The 24,435-nt window shown below is 38.8% G+C and overlaps 1 protein-coding gene across 1 annotated transcript in view; it reads right to left on the bottom strand.

Moving 5' to 3' along the window:
- ntrk3b (neurotrophic tyrosine kinase, receptor, type 3b) overlaps positions 1-24,147 on the bottom strand; it is a 189,334-nt gene extending 165,187 nt beyond the window's left edge. The window contains exon 1 of the mRNA XM_072380127.1: positions 23,726-24,147. Coding sequence (XP_072236228.1) covers positions 23,726-23,958 — 233 coding nt within the window. The 5' untranslated portion in view covers positions 23,959-24,147. The remainder of the gene's footprint in view (positions 1-23,725) is intronic.
- Between the last annotated feature and the right edge of the window lie 288 nt (positions 24,148-24,435).

Below are 24,435 nucleotides of genomic sequence, written 5' to 3'. Positions count from 1 at the left end.
TTGATCATGGTATTCAGAAAATGATGGTACTCTTACATTCTTCATGCTCTAACCCAGCTCCAACCTGTATACCTGTCAGCACCAATCACACAGGAAACTAAAAGCAACTGCTATGATATTTATTCTGCACATTTGTTGATATTTTTCATATATTTAAGCTCTCTTCTTATAAAATTAGTTTGAAAGAGGATTGTATGGCATTCCTAGTGATATCCTGATAGTATATTTTCTCCTGCTTTTGTCTTCTGTTTGGTTGTCAAACAGTAAAAGAAAACGACACACACACGGAGATGCTTGACCAGTTTAGTAGAACATAAATATTTTTTTGGAGATTCTAGGTACCACTCTGAGCAATTGTTTCAACCTATATAGTTTTATTTTCTGTTTGTGAGTAAGTGTATGGCCCGGCATGTATTGAAATAACAATTTTCAGAAATCAGCATCAGTTACTATCGCAAAACTACTGTGTAATAGCAATTAAACCAGAAACCGTGATAATTAGTGATGATTTTTTTTTAGTCTGGAGATTATTTTTATGAATGAACATAACAGTCTGTTTACCACTCAGTTAACTTGTTCAATGTATGTGAGTTGTGCTGTTCTGGAGCCATTCCAGAGCCATCACCTCAGAGTGTTTTAATGTTAATAGTATTCCCAGCCAGGATGCCTGTTCCGCAGCTGACCCGGACTGTTCTGTGTCACCGGTTTGCTGATCCAGCCCTGCTTGGAAACCACCTAAGCCTCTGAGTGTCACTACTTGCTACAGGCTCAGCCAATCCGCAGCTGGGATTTGGCAGGGCTAAACGTCGTGGGAGAATTGGTCCTTGCTCTGAAAGGTATCAACACTTTGCACATGACTAAGCTCAAGCTTTTCTGCCCAAAATGAAAATGACTACAATTAGCGAGTCATTTTGCCAAGTGTCATTGGGCTATGATCCTCTCTAGATTCAGCCTCAAACTGGAATTTGGAATTATCAGTAAATCAGAAGGCAAATCTATAGATCATCAGCCCTGACTTTCAACACTTTACACTTCCACCCACAAGAGGTAATAAGTGGAATACATTAACAATGTCAAGTAACAATTAACATTAAATCCCCTTCATTTTTAACATGGGCTATTTTCAAAGTGCAGCTGTGCCCTTTCAATAGTTAATTCATAAATTCTAAAAAGTTAACATTTGAAGAGCCAGTCTGCTTTGTTACCATGGAAAGAAAGAGCTTAAAGCAGCTCTAATTGACTTTTGGGCCCCTTAATGAAAATCAAACAAACTGCAAACACGACACTGACAAATTAACGCATTAAAATGCTATATTAGTGCTAATTTGGAAAAGTATTTCTGGGCATCAGTTTATTTCAACTCATACTTATTCCACAGTGACTACTGCCTTGACTGACTGAAACCATAATTCAAAATAAATACAAAAATATAAATGGCTAAAGAGGTAAGTTCATATGATGATAAATTAACTCAAACTGAATAAAAAAAACTATTTATGCAAAACTAATCATGTAAAATGTGAAAAAACTCATTTTTGTATAGGTTTTACTCTACAGATGTATTTATGTCCTTGTCATTTCCCTATTTTCTCCCTTTATTCATTTCCCCAAGCCTATGTATTTCTATGTTTTCATTTTACTGTCTCTGTTTTTACATTCTTTTGTACATTTCTGCCTCAAACCAAAAGTGGCAAAATGGGACTTCCGATACCACATCTTCGAGACAGATGGCTTGTTAATTTAACAGACTGAGACAGTTTGTCTCTTAGTTACTGATCGATCTGCTTAAAAGACAACAGGTGTTTATAAAGTTTCAACAAAAATGTAGGCTGCATGACAAACTGCATTTAGGCCATTGTTCTAAATGCAAGTTAAATTAGTACTAAAGCTCTTAGTCCTCCCCATTTGTGACACAATCTGAAAGGCCTCCCCTCTTATTTACATAGTGAAGTAGAAATGCAGGCAGGTATATAAACAGGAAGACAGGGATATGTATCAAAATAGAATAAAAAGAGAAACAATTTGGAGGAAAATACATACATCATAACAATGTAAAATAAATTCATTCAGATATAAATACAGGAGTAACAAATAATCAAAGAAAGACAATTATATTGAGATTAAAATCAATCGATAACAAATTAAATTAAGAACTGAGTGGCAAAGTAAATGAAAAAGCAACACGTTTAAATGAATGTAGTTTAAAATTAAAGCAGAAAAATTATTTCTTTTAAATTACTTTTTAATTTAATTTTAGTAGAATTTATTATAGTCTTCACCAGCTGCCTCAGTAGTTACAAAGTTTGATGCTAAGTAGGTGTATGAGCGGCAGATTTATTGTCGACAGTGTGATGTCTCGAGTTCATCAGTTGGCTGTTTTAGAGCAAGAAATATCCACATTTGAACAGGAAAGTGGAGCTGGAAAGCGATCCTTGAAAACTAAATGTAAACCTGGTTGAACAAAAATACTATGATTAATAATATGTTTGAGGCCTAATATCTATTGATTTATGACCAGCAGGAAGTCTGCTTGGGCCATGGATAGTTTTGGGCCAGAAAGTTGATCTATCTTTTATCTACAGATAGCGTATGGTAGGGTTGCAGATTTATGAGAACTTTCTGCCAGAAAAAATCTTCCTGATGAAAAACGACCTAAATTCGTAGAGGGAAATTTGAAAAAAGAAGCTCAAAAACACCCATAATAAAGGTGTATTCAACAAATCTTTCTTTTAAGTGTTTGATTCAGCTGTACCAACAGAGAAAAAAATCTTCCTTTGATTGATCAAATTAAATGGCACAGCTTTTGGATGTTCAATCAAATCTTCACACCAGTGTGAAGATTTGATTGGTAGGTGGGTTTGTTTCATATCTTATATGAAACAAGCCCACCACACAGCTTCTTTTTAAGGTGCTCACATTTGTAGAGAATGAAAGCTTTAAAGAATTTATTGTATTTATAAAAATACAATAAATAGCTTGCAATGGAAGATAAACTTAAACTCAAACACGCAAAAGTAATCAATCCTAATCACAGGTAAGTTTTATCAAGTTGAAGAATATTGCTCATAAAACACTGGATAATGGATAGCAGATTTTCAGATTCATAAGACTCGTAAGGATTTTTGTTGTTGTCAGCAGTTATATCTCAACTTTTCTTGGAGCTCCACTGTCCTGCTGAGCATGAAAATATTTAATCAAATAAGCGATCGTACAGCAGTGTATTTCTGCCAGAGATGCTATACTGCATGCAAATGTGGCAGACCTTTAGACCTGCATGCAGGGCACATCCCACACATACGCATTGTATGTGTATACACACACACACACACATATATATGAGGGAATAGTATACATAATGCTTTTTATCTTTCATTGTGTAGTGAGGAAAATAATCAATTGCAGGATAAAACAGGAGAAGACAGACAGGGCAAGATAGCATGATAGGACAAATAGAAAATGACAAGAGTTAAAGAGAAGAATATAAGATAGGATACTGTGTTTGACAAGATATGATAGATTACAATATTGGACTGAATAAAACAGTAATAGGACAAGGTAGAAGACGATAGGGGGAAAAGGGGAGAATATTCCGTAGGACATGTTATGTAGGCAAATATATTATTAAGACAGGACAGTGGAACACCATGTACGGGAGGATGGGACAGGATGCAGGATATTGTAGAATATGAATAGTACAGAGAGAGGAAAGGTTAGAATAAGACTTGGAAAGACTGGAGTGTCACAAGGTAAAATAATCATTGATAGTTGCCTTATGATGTTAGGTTAACGTGGAGCTCTCACCTCTAAAGAAGAAGAATAACGATCTGATTTAACCCCTGATTTCCAACCACCCCAGCCATTTCAAGTCCTCTATTTCACTCCATATATATTAACAAGATACCATGCCCTACATTTGACAACCTTTTTGATGATGTGACTAAAAAATATTATCCTCTCTCTGTTATCTGATCTATGAAGTCAAATCTATTACTTCAATAGACAAAGGGAAGAAATGGAAAGGCTTGGCTTTGTGGCAAACACTGCAGGAAAATTTAGAGGTGGAGAGAAAGATTTGGAGTACAGACATATTGTATGCTGAGCTGCATTTTAAGGGGCTTTGATTATAGATTATGATGCCATCTGTTAAGAATGCTGGTCACACTCTATGTGATGGGCAGCATATTTAGTGTGAGCACCTTCTGCTGCTGATCCTGTTCACCTCGGGCAACAAAGAATAAAGACGTCTCTGAAGGCCAGTGGTCGACTGAGAGATAACTCAAGTGCTGGCAGAGAGATGGCGCCCAGCGTACAGCAGGAGGAGTGGATTAAATGTTCCGCACACGTCCTACATGGAGCTAGTCTCCTCCAATTTCGGGATATGACAAATCTGCAGCTGAGAGGCATCTCTACTGAAGAATTCAATTAGGCAAGAAAAGAGAAGAGGATCACAGTGATATTAGAGAGCTGATTGGAGAGCTCCTCTGCCCTCCTAGTAGTGAACCGCTCCGTTCCTCCACCATGACCAGATTGATTTGACTAGTCGAGCTCAGACTCCATCCTTTTTTTGAACCCATTCTAAAAAAGAATTAAAAAAATTAAATGCCTGGGTGTCATTGTGAGGCGGAGAAGTTTGAAATTCAGAATTAAATTGAAAAATATGAGTGAAGCTTTTGGGATGAGGGCCGGGGAGTGAAGAGCCCGTCAACATGTTGAGATAACCTTTAAAGAACTTGGTGACCTTTTCAAACCTGGAGAGATTTGACGAATGCTTTGCACACCAACCTTGATCGATAATGACGCTCTGTAAATACTTCACATCTCGATTAGAAGTTAAATTTACTCTGAGTGGGCTGTCTTGTATTTTTGACTGCCTTTTTGGAAGTCATTCTTGAATATACCATTTCAACTGCGGCCAGAGAAACATTTGCTTCAGATACCCGATTGAAAAATTCTGTCTCTGGTAATGACCCAGCGCTTTAAGGCTCTCTGTTGTCAAAATACTGCTGTTGTTTTACAGTGTATATATTCGACTTATATATGAACTCTCTTTATAAAGGTGAGATCAGTTCAGACCTAATTGTCTGTTATGAAATTACTTCGCAAAGGAGCCTCTTTTATTACAAATATCACAGAAATCAAGTTGGTTAAATGTGTCTGCCTTTAACACTTGTTTGCTTGATGTTAATATTCACCAACTTAGACATGGAGTGTTCACACAGAATTTTGGCTATTTGTAATATGCAAAGTTGCAGATTTTCTTGCTTCTATGTTACATAACCAGACTATCAGCATATAAGCTTTTTTAAGTGAGAGACGATTACCAAGTGAACAAATGGAAAAGTCCATTCTTACAATTTCGTTGGAACTGAGTTGCTGCACCCAAAACATTTTAACATTCAAGACTCAACTGCTCAATTAAATTTAAACTATTCTTCGAGGTTCTAAAATTTAAACCATTACTTTCTGAATGCCAAAGTCCCATTTTGATAAATTCTGAACATTTAGGGACTCGGTAGCTATAAACAGTCTCTCACGTCCATTATCCAGGCTGTGTTATCAGTAGAGGAAAAAAAAGAAACTGTAATTACTGGGTTTGGGTTGAGATGCACCTCACTGCACTCCATCACAGTCTGTCTCTATCTTCCAATTTATAGTTTATGGCAAAAAGTGACATTTAAAGGTCCTTTCATTTTTTTTGCTCAGTTTTTTCTTTGTTTTATTTCCTATTGCCGTTTAGATGTGCTGACCATTGTCATTTAAACACGGCTGCTTGTTGTATTCATGTCATGCTTTTTTCATTGTTTCCTCTGCATGAAGTATAAGACAGCATTGTAACAAAAACTCTGACAGTGTTAAGGTTAAAATGTGTGTTGAGGTCAGATTTATGATCCGTTGTCTTTGTTTCCTTCCAGGTGCTTTTGTTCAGTATCGATCATTGTAAATCTCTAAAGTAATTAATGTATCCACCTAGGATTATAACATCATGATCATTTTTTTCCCCCTTCACTTTGCAGGAGAAATGTACTGTTTTAACTATCGTACGCCTGAACTATCCATCCATCCATCCCTTTTCCATGCCTGCTTCATCCTGTTCAGTGTTGCAGGGGTGCAGCAGGGAGACCATGCATGCCCAGACTCACTCATACCTTCACCAATCAATCTAACATGCATGATTTTGCACTGTAGAAGATAACAGTGGTACCTGGAGCAAGTGTAAATGCCCAATTCAAGATTCAAATCGGAAACTTTCTTGACGTTAAGTTACAGTACCAACCACCACACCAGCCTGCAACGTTTTTGATCTAAATGGAAACTCCCAACAAGACTAAGAGATAAAGAGTATTTTAGTTTCTCCTACACACACAGTAGCAAAGACTGTATCACCACTAACCAAAGTATGGTCCAGTCCGGTGGATAACAACTGCAACACTCTATCCTATCACACCTATCACAAAAAGAGGCAGGTTAGACTTGGTGCTAACATCCGTTCCAGATGTGCTGATGTTCAGATCACAAGTGGACAACAGCACTAAGTACATGTACCCATATCTGGCCTGACAATCCATCCCCACATTTGTTCAGGGTGACCATTCAAAATTGGCTTTCAGTTACCTGCCCGCAAATAAACACGTCACCTAAATTACCCTGTAAGCTGAGTAACAAATAGGACATCGACAGGTCGACTGATGTTTCTGTAAAATCCCAAATACATTAACTGAACTGCATCATTATTCAGACATGAGCACATTTCAGATTTGCCTGAGTTGCATTTACTGTGGAATTATTTACAAGAATTTCAATGAACTCAGTTCTGTAACAGATGTGACATGAGAGAACTTTGGAGCAAAACCTGAATTATTTGTGCTGTTGTGGAGCTCAGTGGCAGCGCACCTCTGACACACACATGCTGAAGCTTTTAACTGCTGAAATTCAGACAGCTCACCAGGGGGTCGTCAAGTCCTTTTTATACAACTTATCTGATTACATAAGTGCTGTGTACAAGTGGTTGGATATGCATCATACCATTGGATATCTGAGAGTCGTGTGATTTGATTAATACAAAACATTTCACAATAAGACGATCATAGCAGGTACAGTTCACACCAACAAATCTATCACTGTTAACTCCCCTTGGCCTCCTGGTAATTCACTGATAGATACATTTTTCGTACAAAAATGGCCCCGGTGATCCAGTTCAGTTAAACATTTTGTCCAAATGTGTTATTTCTTCTGTATATTCTCACAGATTGCTGTTGCATCATTTCCAGTGAGCTGGCAGCTGTGTTGAATCTTTGATGTCCTCTCTCTCATAAGCCTGCTTTGCATGTAAACTTTCTTGACAGTGATTTTTAAATACAGTAAACATGGATGGATTTTGACTGACTCTGTATGCTGTGCCTATAGCCGGCAGTGGTTTATTGCACAGCAAAAAATGCATTGGCTCTTTTCTGCTGTGTAAACACCAAGCCAGCTGTACTCCTGCGACTCCTTCAAATTACAGGACAGATCCAGCAGTCCGCAGCTGGGTTCCCAGGTGCTTTGTCCACCGTCTCTGCAGAAATTAACATCGAAGGACAAGTAGCAGTTTTTTTTTGTTTGTTTTTTTGTGAATGAGACATACTATGAGTTTTGGAGCTGCTTTTTGGACAAAGTATTTTTTCCAGAAACTGGGAGAACACGAAAACATCCTGGTAGTATATCAGCTGCTTTATTGTTTTTCTGATCTAGGCTTTAAACATCTTTATTTCTGCTATAAAGTTTGGCACTCTTACTTGGGTGTCTGGGTGAAATGACTTTCTGTTAGAGCGAACCTTAAGTGGCCATTTTTGGGCCTGCATTTTTGCCACTTTGGCTTAGTCTCTCAGCCGTGGACAACATTTGGCTTTATGTGGAGGAGTCACATCTCATAAGCCTATATCCTTAGACTTAGTCATTCATACACCAACTTCAACTACACCAACAACATTTACTGATTGAGATATAAAATATACATATATAGACATATAATAGATATAAAAGAATGACTGTAGTGTACTGTGATAAATAATTTGAAAAATGAACTAGCACCTTGACAAAATTGTACATCAGTATGTTAAAAAAAGCAGATATATAAAATAGAAATACATATATATATGTATACATATTTAAATGTCTGTATTCACATCTGTATGAATTATTTTACATTATGTTTGCAGGACTTTTCAAAACTGTATTCTTCATATACATCCACTGATGTACTAAAAGCAAAACATGCTTGTGTCAGTTGCTGCTTTACATTCTTCTCATTTACTCTAAGAGGAGACACAATCATCTCGACATGTGGGCGCAGGAAGAACAAATCAAACTCAGAGTAAAATGTGACGGTGCATTAAATAATAACTCTCAAAATTTACATATCTCATTATTTTTCTTCCTCTCTTTCCCTTTTTCTCCGTAACCTGACTTTAGTCATCCATGTCTGCTTTAGTCATCTTTCAAGATTTTCATCATTTTAGTTTAAGAGGGTAAATATGGAGTCATAACAGGATGCAAAATCTACCACTTTCATCCTAGTTCAGACTGTTAAACATCAGTAAGAAAGTAAGTTTCAACAGAAAGACGCTGGGTGTCAGGTCCGATAATTGTTGCCATACACAACAATTCATGGTGTTATTATGTGGAGTGCATCCCGACCACTGCTGCTGTATTTTAGACCATCCCAACAAGTCTGTCACTGATTTCAAAGCCTTCTCTTGCATTGTACAACAGTATCTGTGATATGAGACTGAGGGCACAAGCTGTTCAGCTGTATAAAGTATGGCAAAGCAAAAAACATTCTATCAATTTAACCCACAGACAGATCCAGGATCCTTTTCCACTTTTTTTTTTTTTTTTAGATTTATACAACTATTTGAAAGTCAATATCATGCCATTCATTCATGTTACTCTATTTCCTTCTTCATGACAGCTTCCATTGGGAGGCTCGCTATGACTGGGTGAGGACAAGCCTGTCATGATTCTCTACCAGATCAGGGCATGACTCTATAACTGCCTAATTCCACAAGTGGTCATCTTTTTAGAGAAAGATACTGCTAAAGAATTAGTTTATTTAGTTATGTATTTATTTAGTCAGTGAGTAAGAGCATAGAAATGCTCTTAACCACCAAATAATCCAACAAGGATCTATAGAAGTATATTAACTTGAAGCACATGAAAATGAGGCCCAGGGGCAAATAGAGTTGTTTACTTGCAAATACCAGATATTAAGCTTACGGGAAATCAAATCAAAAGGTTAAGCTGAATCGTGCGTGCAACACTTCTCCACCTGAGTCTTGGTGTTAATTAGAGCTCTGGGTAAATTAGCATTAACATGTTGACGAAGAACTCTGACAGGAAGAATTCACACCTGCAGTAACGGAGTGAAGCTCATAGCTTGAATTAGATTTGGCTGCAGTGACATTTATCCAGGTGTTAAATAACAAAACTGTTTTCTTTTGCAAGAACACAACTGAAGTTGTTCTTTTTTTAAGTTATGGAGTTAAAGTAAGAGATGTGTTGGAGGACAGGCTGAGAAATTAGCAAACTATCATCTCCTCAGAATAAAGGATTTATGATCAAAGCTTTAATTGTTTAAAATGTTCACTTTAGGGAGAGATTAGGATTTGAGATACATCCAAATATGGTTTACAGCCAACTGTTCCATCAGCAATGATGCCATGATGAAAGACTTTAATATCGTGCTCATTCTACAAAAAACTACCATTACTCTGAAAGTAGTTTATGTTTTATGGGTTATAATAATGTGCCTTGCTCTGTAGCACTGATAAGTAGATTTACTTTTTAACAACAGATAAAAAGAAACACCTTCATATAACGGGGGAATGCTGTGAATCACCATTCCTTTTAATGGCCAACAGATGGCATCTTATCTGGTTAAGAAATTAAGCACTTAAATAAAATGTTTAGAGAAAATGACCTTTCACCTATTTATTTCTTCAGTAAACATTTTCCCAATGATTTTATAGTCCAAATTACTAGTTTCAGGTGATGTCTTTTTACAGCATGATGACCATTCTGTAAATTATGGGCCCAGAATACATCATAAAATGTTAAGAAACACCATCAGACCAAAATGTGAAACATCAGCAGATGATGCCTAAATCACTTATATGCAGTCTATAATATGGAGACATGCTGATGTAATACACAAAGAAGGTGGTTTAGCATTGTTGTACTGAAATACACAAAGCTTTACCTGAAAAAGATGGCGTTTTGAGATTCAGAGGAAATTATTGTCACCAATCACAGTGATGAACTGCTCATTTTAAACACACCCATGTTCTTTTCAGATGTGACATGATCCATTAAGTGTTTTTTTTTAAACCTTCTATGCTCATAGAACTATATCAACATACATTAACGGATCTTTTAAAACGGTTTTAATAGTTACCGTTACTTATATTTTTATGTGGGGCAAATGCTGATGCAAAAAAAAACAAGAGAAAGTGAAAAACTACACCTCTACAAATCTATTTCTCTGGCCATATTAATAAAAAACTGCTTTTTGGTTTAAGTAAAATCAAAGCACATAGGTAAGTCTGTAGAAGGTTCTTCAAAATTTGTCTTCTTGTTTTCTGACCGGGATGTGAAATGCAATAACATCCAGTCCTTGCTTACAACAGATCTCACATAACCCCACAGTGTCAACCAATTATCTCCAGCAGGAGGGATGGACGGAGGAGACGGAGCTCAAGGTTGCTGCATATTTGATTTGTTTGGTATTTTTCCTTCTGCTTCCATTTTAGTAACTACTTGTCTCGCTAAAACAAACACACACACACCTCATTCTGTCTGTTTTACACACACACACATACAGTCCCAGTAGTTTATCAAAATGAGGATCCTTGAGTCCAGTCCTCATCCAAATAGCCAAACATTTCAGTCTGTGTTTTAAAACTGCAAAATGGACATGCAAAGAGAAACACACATGGATGCCTTTCTGAGCAAGGCTACCTGTCAAAGACAAAGGGGGGGGGTAATGTGTTAGAGGAACACCAACCCACAGCCTGTGTCTGAAGTCACTATGAACTTTCTTTTTAGACAGTCAATTAAATTACCAAAAAACAAGTGCAAATAGGCAATAAGAAGAGATAAGCATAACAAACACAAAGAGAAACAAAATGGCTTCAAAATAATTTTTTATGCAAAACGGCCATCAACAGGAGCAAATAAAACAAAAACAACTACAGACCATGTGGAGAAGCAAGGTGACATCAAATAAGTCTCAAAACAATGACAAAGAGGCACAAACTACAAAGAGTAACAAAAAAGTTACAAAGAGAGATAAAACAAATACAGCTGTCTCAAAATCATGTCAAAGACAACAAAAAAACAAGCACAATTAACACAAAGATACGTGAAAAAACTAACAATGAAGACAACAAACAAACATGGTAGCCACTGTGTGTGTCTGGGATTAGCTTCTATGTAGTAAGGTCAAATCAAGCATGCTCATTCATTAAATGCATTTCAGACTAATTATAAGCCATCAAAACAGTAAACTTCAAAGACAGAATTGTGCTCAATACTGACATTCTATCACTGTCTCTCATCTGAAATAACTGGAGGTGAACAAGTTTCCAAGAAACAAGAAACACATTAGTGATGCTTGACATATGATGGCTTCCTCTGGAAATACAAATGCTGCTAGTAATGTATATACTTTTGATTGTTCTTCTTTAGCTCCATTTACTCCACTGACATTAACACTTATAATGTGGAGGCCTTGTGTTATTAATAAATTATACACCAGACTCTGCGTTTCATAAAATGCATGAACTATAGACTGATGCAATATATCAAAATCCCCTATGTGCTGAATTTGACTGTGTCAGGTCAAAATTGGTCAAAAGTTTGTCTGTTACTGATCTAGCTATGCTTAACTTTGCTGTGAATTAGAGAAAAATAAGTAGTATCGTAATAGAATGTGATGCACTGGGATTTCTCTTTGAAAAAGTAAAGATCAAAACCATTCTAAATCTCAGCTTTTCATGCAAATTTTCTCCCGTTTGGCCCATATTGTCAACATTGCAAAAGATGCTACTCTGGCAAGCATTGTCAAATTGGAGCATTTGCTTTCACAGGCTCCGTTGTCATAGCAGCAGATAAAACCCTGTGTCCATTCATATTCATCATGACGCAATGCTCTTACTCTCAATTCATTTCATGTGTTTCTAATACAATCAAATAACTAGGATTCCCAGATTACTAAGCAAATAACCGAGGACATATCAAAGAAACGCAGCTCTCTGAGTATATCCCATTCCTTCATTTTAGAGTCAATATGAAAACTTGAGATATTTTATCCTGTGTATCGCCACATCAAAAAGCTTCTCAGGAAAAATGTGTACAATGAATAAAGTTAATCTCAGGACAGAGAGCTATAACTTATACACACGTACAAAAAGGAGAATGATTTCCCAGAGGAGCAACAGAAAATTAGCTTGTTTGCTTACTTGGCAGGAATAACATTTGTAGATCGATATCGCTTTAAATAATATTTGGTGTACATGAAGCTAACATTACCAGGCTAGCTTAGTTTAGCATAAAGGAGGTTGTCTGGTTCTCTGCAAAGGCAGCATATTAGAGCTACAAGGGCTCTCATGCATCACCGGAGAGACATTAAAAAAACTCTGCATTTATATAGAATTTTTATGAAAAATAAAGAAAAATATTAAGTTTACCTGTAAGCGAGGGCGATGGCAGGCACTTTGTAAAATACGGAATTTTTTTTATGGAGAATGACTGTGATTCTCTGATTGGAGTAGCAAGGTCATTACAGCATCATGGAGCCAGTAGGAAGGAGAACTGAGTCTCAGTGGACCATTTACTTTTAATATGTTCTCATCAGCCTGCACACAAAGCCTTGTCAAGTCTTAGGGAAAAAAAAAGCCCTGCTGGTGCTCTTGACTCCTGTGCTGCCACAGAGTCCTCAGCTCTCTGAGAATAATCAGTGCGGTGGAGTGGCCTAATATTATGAAGCAGTGCAATATGCACTGAAACTTCACAGAGCAGAGATAATACAGATCAAACCATTCTAGGTAATCAATAAATATAGGCTGCAGTAGTTCTCAGGGCCCGTATACTTGGCTGCTGGATTCTCTTTATTTTGGCTTTTTTTTTTGTTTAGCGGTTCTTTCTCCTGCTCTCACCGCTGGTGATGTTGATGGTCAAAGCATAACAGCAAGGACTGACTGGTTCATGATGACTGTTTACCATCCAAACATCAGCGTCTCTCTCGTTTGTGCAGACAGGAATCTGATGGACGGATGCGGGCAGGAAAGGGGCAGCCTTCGGTGCTCTTCTCTGGGTAACGCATTGCTTTGCTTTGTCAGAACATACAAAACCGAAATCGACAGTTTTCAAGTTAAGAAAAAAAAAATCTTTTCCCGGTCTGAGGTAACCAAAGCTGTGGTGTTAGAAATAATAAAAGAGATTTTCTTTAAAAATCAACAGAGAGCTGTTGGGATAAGCTCCAGACTCCAAGTGAAACTGAAGAGAAGTCATCAGAGGTCTCACACGTACACATTGAAGTTGAAATTCAATGCAGGCAGTCGCAAAGCAACACAGCATTGCAAATGAATGGGATACACTCAGAAACGGTTTATTTCAGAAGCAAAACTTTGTAAAAATCCCCCCAAAAAAGCTGTTTTTTCACAAAAGACAAGAGAGAATAGGACTGAATAGCATCCATCAACATGCGCATCGTGTAGGACAACATGGCTGAAGCTCAGTCAGAACCCAGACAGCTGCATTATTCACACAGCTCTGCCAGTCATAGCTGACATGGAGGACAGTGGGGTGACTCATCCTACTTGATAATACATGATGATTGATGTTTTTGAAACACTAAACATCCCACGTGAATAATAACCAGCAGCCTTGTTAGAAGCTGGGAGAGAAAGAGGGAAGACTCTCTGTTTTTTTCACTTTTCCACTTATGGTGGGAGTGGACACAGTGATGGATGCTGTGAGGGTCAAACATACATCCTCACCTGGGAGGAGGTTATCTCTGAGGAAATTAATGGTGCCTTTGTGTGAGAGACAGAGAAAGAGGTGGACACGCAGAGACAGAGAGAGACACAATACTGTGCAAAAGTTGTGAGCCACCCCTCTTTTCCTCATATATTGCCAGGAAAATGGGAAATAGTTCCAGCAGTGAGCAAAATTAAATAACAATGTTTACGTTAATGCATTTGGCAGATGCTTTTATCCAAAGCAACTTACACTCATATCTCAGGTAGGCAGGTTATTACTGCACTGTCCAGTCACAAAAATGTAGTATAAAAGGCAAAAACAGAGATGGTGCAATTCTAATGGTCATATAAGTCTACATCTAGTCTGAGTACATTTATTCTTCAACATACTCTGATCCCTCTTAGACAGGTTTTCTTGTCATTTCTTTAAGTAGTCTTAGTTAGGAATAGTTTTCCAGGCTTCTTGAAGGACATTTTAAAGCTCTTCTTTGGATATTGGCTGCCTTTTATTCCATTATCTGTCAAGATGATCCCACACTCTCTCTGTAATGTCAAGGTCTGGGCTCTGGGGAGATACATCCGTCCATAATACTCATTGCCACTGACTTCTTGTGTCATTTGGCATATCTCAGCCTTTTCTCCGTGTTTCCCTTCCCTATGAATGGCAGCCATAAGGACAGCCACCTTTGTATGGACACCATTTCTGATGAGGCCTCAGTCAACAGTAGATGCATCAACTGAAGGCCAGATGCATCTCTCAGGTCAGGTCCTTGCTTGATTTTTTCCTATTTCTTAAGGACATTACTTTCAGAAACTGTTCATCTGCTGTAGATATTTTGTAGGCCTGACACTTTTTCTTTTTGTCCACTATTTGTCCAGTTTACTCAAAATTTGCAAAGGACACATTGCAAACCGTACTGAAACATGCCACAATTTTAGCTCTTTGGGGACCACATAGTGACCACATAGTAAATTCTAATTTCTGTCAAACTGTGCTATCTTTGATTCTATTTCATGTGTAGATATTTTTTAGGCCTGACACTTCGCAAATAAAGAACGGGGGAACAAATTTTTATGTTATTATGACAGGCTGCTGGAAACAAACTGCCTAAAGACAGGAAGAGTAAGATAGAAGTTGTCTGTTTTGTATAGACTCAACACTGGTCCACCCTCTAAATTAGGTGCCTTTTTTGTTCTTGAATAATTAATAGGCCATTGTTAAGTAGCCTAACAAACAAAAACACATTCCTCTGATGTGATCAGGTACAAAGACTGGACTGAAAATGAGGGAAAAAGCAGCCAATGTCCAAAGAAAAACTTTGAAAGGCATTCAGAAAACCTGGAGAACTATTAACCAAGACCACTTTCAAAGATTAAAAGAAAGTCAGGCTGCTTAGATGTAAAATAATAAAGAAATGGCTAAAGACTTCTGCGCAGAACTGTACACAAAGAGAGGAAAACAAGAATGAGAAACCAAGATAGAAAGAGTATTTCCACACTGCCACCATCACACTCACTCTATGAATCATCCATCAATATCATGCAGAAGAAAGAATTAGCCCTAATGCTGCTTTCAGTGTTGCTTCACTAAGCCCACAGATACAATGTTTTAACATGCTTAACAGTAATAAAGCTTTTGTAAAGCTCATTTTACCTGATAAGACATGAAACTGACAGAAAGTCTTGTGTTCACAAGGTAATATGTAGGAACAGCACATCAAGAATAGAATTTTTTGAAAATCCAGCAAAAAGCAGTGCATGTAAAGAGATGTAAATTGATTAAGCAGGCACTGGGGAAACATTTCAGTTTGGTTTATTTTATGTTTCTCATGCCACCATGCTACGAATGGCAGTTTAAATCTGTGGATACACAATTTTTCTGCTTCCTTCAATCTTTTAAATTTGACATGATAAACTGTTGCACACAGTAGCAACACTGACTTATAATCTGCTGTGGAAAAGCAGGAGCTCAACCAAATGTCAACAGCAAGCCCCTAGTATGCTGCTTGAATGTTTTAAAGGGTTTTTTCCGGTCCTGGCGGAAACAGCAGAACCTTCAGAATTTTCACTCCCTGATCATCAATGCATCTTTTGATTGTTAGAGGGAGTGGGAAGATGCTTCATTGGTATGCATCTTTTACGGTGTGAGGGCTGCCTGCAGATGCGGGGGTGGGGGCGTGGGAGAAGCTGGGTCAGTCACATGACACGGACTTCTAGCAGCATCCCTGCATGCAGAGGATCTGAACGAAGGAGCCGCGCTCTCCTCCCAATTCTCAGATGGCAACCATGACCTACTTTCCACAAAGACAGGCTCATGCAAACTTGATGATATGCCTATAACAGAGGAGCCTATCGCACACGGCCCGAGGTGAGCCTCGCAGTGTGCAGGCAACATGGGGGGCGGGGGGTCTCTGTGGTGAGGACCAACAGCAGCATGTCAGCAGCTCTGTCCTGAGTGGTTAAACGACATTAGTGCCAATGATGCAAACGCAGCATGGGACTAATGATGCAACATGGTTTTTGAAGCATGTCAAAATCACCTAAACCCCACAGGCAAATGTTTTCATCTCAAAGACATTTCATGATCTTAAAATTTCAAGACAGGGCCCATAATTCTTTAATGGATCTGAGAAGTTCCCTAATGAAAACACTCTGAAAGTCATACAAAAAAGCAATCTTTGCTGCACTGATCCTGCCGAAACTGTATGTCTACTGAGTGCAGCAACCCCTGCAGCCATTGGATTTAAAATATTGGAGTTATTTTAGTAGCTGAGTGGCCAGATTGCAGACTCTTAAATCAAATATCCTGCTGCTTATTACCAACCATTCTATGCAACTTCTAAATGGTAAAATGAAAAGCTCTATATTTGACTGTTGACTGATTGAATGCAGAAAAAAGGATTTATAGCAAAGAATGAAGAAGCCTTTTCAAAGCTCTGCTGAAAAGCTTTTTAATTGCATCAATACTGATCGGTAGCCTTGGTATCAATAGCAAAATTCAAGTTTGTTCTGTCAACATGAATGCAAAAGTCTGACCAACACAGTTCAGTAGTTTCCAAAGATGATGCAGAACACTAAGAACACTCGATTTTTGCTTTAATAGCACTGAGATATAAAGCAAATACCCAAAGCCAATGTCTGACAGGAGTTAGATTGTTAGCTACAGCCTGCATTCACTTTAAGAAGACGGTAAGTGAGATTTAGGTCTATTTTATTTGTGTCTTCAAATGGTACTAATGCACCACAAACGGCAGATCACACAAAGAAGCCCCAGCAGGCTTGTAAAAACAAACAGCAGTAAAAGAGAGAAAAAAAATCAATGATGTGAAAACCGCAAAGTGAGATATCTGATAAAGAATCTAAATCAAAATAACAGATTCAGGTGAGCTGGGTATCAGAAGCCCAAACATCACAACCTCACAGCATGTAGCGAAGAACTAAGACAAAGAAATGGATGAAGAACAGAAGAGAGGTGGGAGGGACATGAATAAATATATCTGCAGAGGAGAGGAAGGAAGGAGTGTCACTGTGCAAGTGAAGGTGTGTGGGGATTTATATCTCTGTAAACCTATCTCGCATCCCCTATTAGAGGGAGGTACAAACCCTTTTGATTGAGTTCCAGCTCAGTGCTCATGAGAAAACCTGGAAGAAATCAGTTATTCTCCAGAAAAATCAAGCATCATATAATTTTTCAGAATGTCACAGCAAGTAAGGCCAGATTAAAAAAAAGGGCAAAATATTTCTTGTTATGCCTTGCTAATACCAACATGCACTTTCACTCTATTGAGAAGTCGAATTTGTTAATTAATGAATGAAACATCAAAGCCCCACTGTCGCCAAGTGCTTGCTAAAAGGGATTTTCTGGCGTTCACCCTCTTGGAAAAGTGCGGTGAGAATGAAGTTCCATTTCATTAGGAGATATAAATATATTACATATAAAAAAGGTATTGAACATCGGAGGAGACAGACAAAGAAAAGTGGCCCCTTGCTATTCCCACTTTATGCCCAGTCCTGACATTTTTAGAAAGGTCTTATGGGTCGTTCCACACCCGTCTTCAAACCCAACCTTCACCCTGAAACCAAGTTACACACCTATGGAGTTTCATGTCTGTCAGGCAGAGACATTTGAACTGCAGCCTGTATAACTGAACTGAAAAAATTACTTTTACAAAAAATGTTGTTAACATTATGGATGTATTTCCCCATATATAAAGGGTTAGGGTTAAACGACTCTAGTCCAGTCTCACCACTTGGTGAAGGAGCATTACGCAATTCAGCTAACTTGTGATGATGTCTTCAATGGAGTTGGATTGTGGGAACTGCAGGTTCTTACAGCTTAACCAATACACAAGACTATTATTCAAGAGAGCTATGCAAGACAGCCATGCTTACACTGCTTGTTTGAACCCATTTTGTTTATGTCCTCTACCTTAATGCAAATTCTATACCTAACCGCTGAAGTACACAATCCACACATGGACAAGATCTTTGTCATCGTGGGTTTAAGTGCTGCTCCAAACCACCAGCAGAACACTCCACATCTGACAACAGTTTCCGTGAAATTCTATTAAAGTCCACATATTGATTCTCATTCAGAAGCTTTATAAAAGACTTCAACAGCTGATATTTGACGTACACATACATTATTATAGCATGGCATATAAGAGGCAGAGAAAAAAAATGACTTTATGTAATGCAGTAATTCTCAATGTCTGAACCAGGGGACATTTGCAGCCCACACAGTCACCTAAGCAGACCTTGCAAACATCCCTGTGTGAAACAGGTTTATTTGGCAGTTTCTGCAAGCTGTTTTCACATAAAAACTGTGTGCTTGAAGGTGCCCAAAGATCAATAACTTAAAGTGGATCTTTGTTGGTCCTACAATTGAAAAAGAAAATAAGTTTTCAAGAGGCTGTATGCAATCGCTGCTTAAATAAGCAGTCAGCTAAACAGTGTGGGGACACATGGACAACATTAGGATGATTCCAAAGAATAACTGAACATTTGGATCTAACACCTGCAAATAAAAGATGAATAAATACATCGTATAAAGCAGCTGAAAGAAGAGCTAAAGCTCTTGAAAATGAAAAGACAAAGTCTTTTATAGACTGAATGATCAGGATTTTACAGATCTGAAACAGTAAGCTGCTCTATAGTAGAGATATATAAAAAAAAACATTAAAGTACGTGGGACTCATTTTGTTTGCAGATAAACAGGTGGACATTTTACAATCCACTTAAATCTCTCCAAAGAAAGACCTAACATTAGAGAAATTTGAGCTGAGGTAGTTTTAAAAAATACTTTTATTTAAAAAACAAATGGTGGGCTTTTTTCCCCTGTGGTCACTTTTTTCTTTTTTCAAAGGACATGAGAATCACTGTGAATTTAAAAAGCTTAACTGATAAGAGCTTCATTAGAATCACATCATGTGACATCAAGGAGCCCTTTATAGGGGCGTTAGCTTGATGATTGGATGTGTGTGAAATACAGACAGAAAATATACTTGTCAGGGGTCAAATTGCCAATTCCACAATAATGTTGTGGAAATTAGAAACCTCTGGTGCCCATCTGACAGCAGATCGCGTTACTTACAGTTTATTCTTTCAAACCAAACATATTGATGTATTTATAGGGTTTGATTTTAATTTTATGTTTTGAAACATGTCTGGAGGGGGATCTTTAAATGTAACTCACTAAGTATAGATCCCTATGAGATTATGGCATTATGAGCATCATGCAGTCCCCTTAAATGGCCATAATGTCATTACCAAAGTGGTGCAGCTACTTAGGGAAAATGTCAGACCTTTTTCCCCCCAGATGTGTCTGTGAATGCTATATAAGTACTGGGATAATGGCAGTTATTTTTTTTTACATGAAATTAAATCTGGTGTTTCTATAGTCTTATAATATACAGTATATCTTTTTGTCATGTGCATATAAATTATATTTCATGGACTTCGGACTCTGCAGCCTCCATTTTAATACATAAAGAGCATGTTTGTGGCTCATCAAGTCCTCCAAATAAGAAGCTTGTATAGGTAATTTGTTTATACCCTTAAATAAAATTCATAACAGTATCCTGTATTGCTTCTACAGACAGCAGGAGGGACACACAACTCATATAACCGTTTACACACTTGGGCATTCCTGGCACAACATTAAGACCAACATATGACAACAGCTTTTTCACTGCTGAGTTACATTCAGTCCATAATATAACAACACTTTACTTAAACACTTCATAGTGGGGTATAGCCAATAACGTCACTTGGTTAAGGTTTGAAAATAATCGTGGTTAGGGCTAAAATACATTATTTTTACAATGCGGCTGTGACCTTCACCTTAATTGACGCTATTTTCACAATTCAGGTGCAATTACACTCAGAATCACTAGGGGTACCATACTCTACAAATGCAATAATCTCCCATCCCCCTGTGGATACATTTGTGGCTCAAGGACTCAGTTGGAGATTATTTGGGGCTATACCAACATCTATTGTAACACTACCGCAGAAATTATAGTAAAGTTACTGGTTGACTATTATCACATAAACAGAGATGTACCATTCACACTTAGACAGTCACATACTGAATTTCTCCGTAGACCCTTTTGACAGCAGATATGCTAACTTGTCATAGCAGTAAGTGAACAGCTTCCATTAAGTGTCCCCATACGCTGGTCCGGTTAACCAGCAGGTACAACACGAGGACTCATCTAAGAGGATTGCTGCCATCATTTATTTGATCGACACCTGTGCTTTTCCTGCAAAAAACAAGCCAAAAGCCTGCAGTGGAATGCATGTATTTGAATGCTTTGCCACAATTCCAGTAATGACAGTGACTGCATGGATGCATTGCTGAATGAAAGGATCAAATTCAGACCACAGGAGATGGGCGGTTGCTGGTGTGATTTCTATAAGTGCACTCTGGGGATGTAGAGTAATTGAAGATGCAGTAATGATCAAACAGATCCGTGGCTGGATGGGTTGGATATGGCGCAGGATAGAAATTGTGAACCAGAGAGAGCTATGAGGGTCTGAGGGCATGCTCGTGTTAACTTATTATTTTCATATCATCACTTTTAGTTTCAGTTGCAGCTTGGCAGAATTTATTAAAGAGTACTACTGCTTTGTGATAATGAAGATTGTCAGTAAGAGAGAGTCTTTTTATACAGGTAGCACAACAAGTAAGCTTTTCCCAGTAGGACTGACTGGTGTTCCTTCATTTGCACTTGTTTTCTCAGCTCATAAAGCCTTGGGGATGCATGGATCCTGGTGACCACACTGGTTTATCGAAACCAAAATATTGTGAAAATTGTACAGGAATCCTCATGAACTTTTGCCATTTTGGTTCACGGAAGAACTTAGCATAGCCTCAACTTGCAAACCCAACTTACCATTGCACTATAAATGAGGAAGAAGAAGAAACAGAAGAAAAAGAAGCCAAACGTTATCTGAAAATGGTGATTGGACTCCTGAGCTCGGCTCACAGCAACACTCACTCAACCACCAAAAATGCTTCAGCTGCTCCAAGAAAGCCATTTTTTTCCCTCCCTCAAAATGATTTTTTCCTCCCTTCTGTATCACAGCAAGTCCTTATCGTATCCAATTCATGCAATGATACTTGTTGTGATTATTCTGTAATGTGGGAGAACCAGAAAACTATTATCTGGATTTAGCAGGTTTTTTTTGGTTGGTTTATACCTCCCCTTCTTCTTCTTCCACAGCTCCTGCAAGAAAGCTTTGCTTTAGCTTTCTGTCCATATATTTGTTGATGTATTACTTAAGATTAATAAAAACATTTTCTCTTTGTTAGCTAAACACATGCATCATCCTACTTAAAAAGAGAAAGAAGAAATTACCGCTTGTAGTGTACTTTATGAGGGCTGAGTGACTGACTAATTACAGTGGATACCAGATATGATTTTCATCTGGACATAAATAAATTAGCATCAAGCATGACTTTTTGTCTGTGCTATGTGATTGTGTGCTAGTCTTTATTGGAAGTAAGGTAAATCAGATGGGTTAACTGATGTAACATTGGGCGATTTAGTCTCTGATAGGCTGTCATTGAGCTGCTGGTTGTTCTGGGTGGACATTGCTGTCCATGCTGAACAGTCAAGAAAAAAAAGGAGCATGATGGAGTGGAATGCACAATTAGTCCTGGGTCAGGTGCATTAGGTTTTCTCAAAGGCAGAAAAGAGAAGATCAGATGATTTTGTGTTTACTATAAAGAGAATATGAGCATTTTTAAGAGATAACAGGTTGCTGTTGATCTCTGTGGATGAGAGATGAATAAAGCAGGTTTCGCAATTACTTAATCTGTATGCAAGGGTCCATTTATGGTCACACTAATCACTAACAGTGATTACCTCAGACTGCACATTTTGCTTTCAGTCAACTTGGGTGAAAACTGTCCACCTTTTGATTGACAACATATATATATATGTCTCCCTGATAAAACAGTCACGTAAATGACTTCTGTGTTGTGGCAAGAGGACTCGATTCCAAGAACATAAAGGGTACCAGGCTACCCTCTAGTGGTCCAGGAAAGCGATGAACCGTGTCACAGAATAAGTTGTTGTGTGCCTCGCACGGATAAAGGGTAAACGGGATACCAGAAGTGATGGGAGGAAAAGTCCTTTGTGGCGTAAGACGACGCCGAGGAAGCCGTGCGGGGAATTCCACTGCGTTAACTGGGGAGATGTTTACTCTATATGCAAATCAGCCTCATCGACACCAAAGGTCTTATTTTAAGGCCCGAGCTTTTTTTCTGTCTAACCCCCCCACTCCCCTTCCTCCCCTGACTTTTCAAGAAAGAAAGCTTTGATGTTGGCAGGAAGGATCGATGCCAGAGAAAGAGAAGAGGGAGAGAAGAGAGGAGGGGGAGGGAGGATGCAGAATGAAAATGTAGCTACTTCTGGGGGTGTGTGGGTGTGCGGCTGAGGGGGAGGCGGGGGATGCAAGTGGTTGGATAGTCTGCCGTCATCATAGCGCCTCTGTTTTAAGTAAAACAGTCAAATTAAGATTTTAATATATAATAGCCAACATGGTCGTGCCTGTTAGATGGGAAAAAAGCTACAAGTGATGTTCTCTCTCCCACCCATCCCCCGATTCCTCCCTCCTCATCGCATCATGTGAACATGATAAAGTTTGCAGTCGTTCTCGAGGGCTGCGGACCGACATATAACTGGTTGACCTTACTGCACCATTTATTTCTGTTTCATTTGGCACAGCCTGTCGGAACACTCGCTGTACCCTAGAAGGAGAATAAAGTGAGCGGGAGCTGTGAGGTTTCTCTGCATCATCCCTCTGTTGGCCATGCAGGCCTGCGGTGCTGCTGCTGCTGCTGCTGCTGCGGAGCAACTTTATGGGAACACGCAAGGAAAGGGGGATGAAAAAAAGAAGAAGAAGGGAAAAGAAACGGCGTTCTCTGACACGCTTTAAGATTAAGTGGTTTGTTGCGAGGCAGCAATGAATTTGTGTGCTGTGCACAAGAAAGAGGATGCGCACATTTACCGTCCATTCACCACCCACTATTAAATGTGGGTATGTCATAAAAGGCCACTTAAGTGACTGTCAGAAGTAGGAAAAGTCTCAGAATAAAAACACAAAAGCCAACAAGTCATATCAGGGCAAAGAAAGCAACATACGGGGGACGAGACCAATTAATGATTCAGAAGCGCACAGCAGAATCCGCATCTACTTACATAGAGGTGATGTTTTTGAATAACTCCGCTATATCGACGTTGGTCCCATTGTCTTGCACGGCGAGTAACGGGAAAAATCTGCCGTTGTCTGACTTATTGCAATAGATCTCTGTTTGAGAGCAGCTGCAGGTCAGCGGGCAGTCCAGCATGGAGCTCAGATAGTCCTGGAAAACACTCATCAGGAACAAAACCCTCCACCAGCAAATCCGGATCGAATGAAACCATAGATCCATGTCTTCGGGCGAAGCAGGGGGGGTAGAAAGGGGTCCCGATGTCCTCTGGGTTCCGGCAGAACGAGAGAAGAGGAGAGAAGGAGAGTGGGAGGAAGAAAAAAAGGAAGGAGGAGGACGGCTGGTGCGCCTGTACAGAGGATGCTCTGTGTGAGCGTTTCTGCTGTGGATGGATGCTGTAGTGTCCTTGCGCGTCAGAGATTGGGTGAAAAAAAAAAGAGAAAAAAGGAGGAGGTGGGGGGAGGAAGAGGAGGAGGAGGAGGAAGAAGAGGGTGGGGGGGTTGACAAGACGCAACAAAACAAAAAACAAAATAAATAAAAGGAGGAAAATCAAAATGCAAACAAATTAGGAAAGCGCCGTAATTTGAGCTCCCTGTCGTGCTGTCAGCCTCAGAGCCATGGTGTTTCCCCGGAATACAGAGCTGCTGATGCCGCCGTCGCCTCTCTCCGAGCAGGACCAGGACGACTGGCTGGAGAGTG

Source organism: Leuresthes tenuis, unplaced genomic scaffold (assembly GCF_036924035.1).
Source record: "Leuresthes tenuis unplaced genomic scaffold, fLeuTen1.0.hap1 SCAF_2, whole genome shotgun sequence".
Lineage (NCBI taxonomy): Eukaryota > Metazoa > Chordata > Actinopteri > Atheriniformes > Atherinopsidae > Leuresthes > Leuresthes tenuis.
Note: the sequence above shows the minus strand (reverse complement) of the source record. Positions and strands in the feature narration are given on the sequence as shown.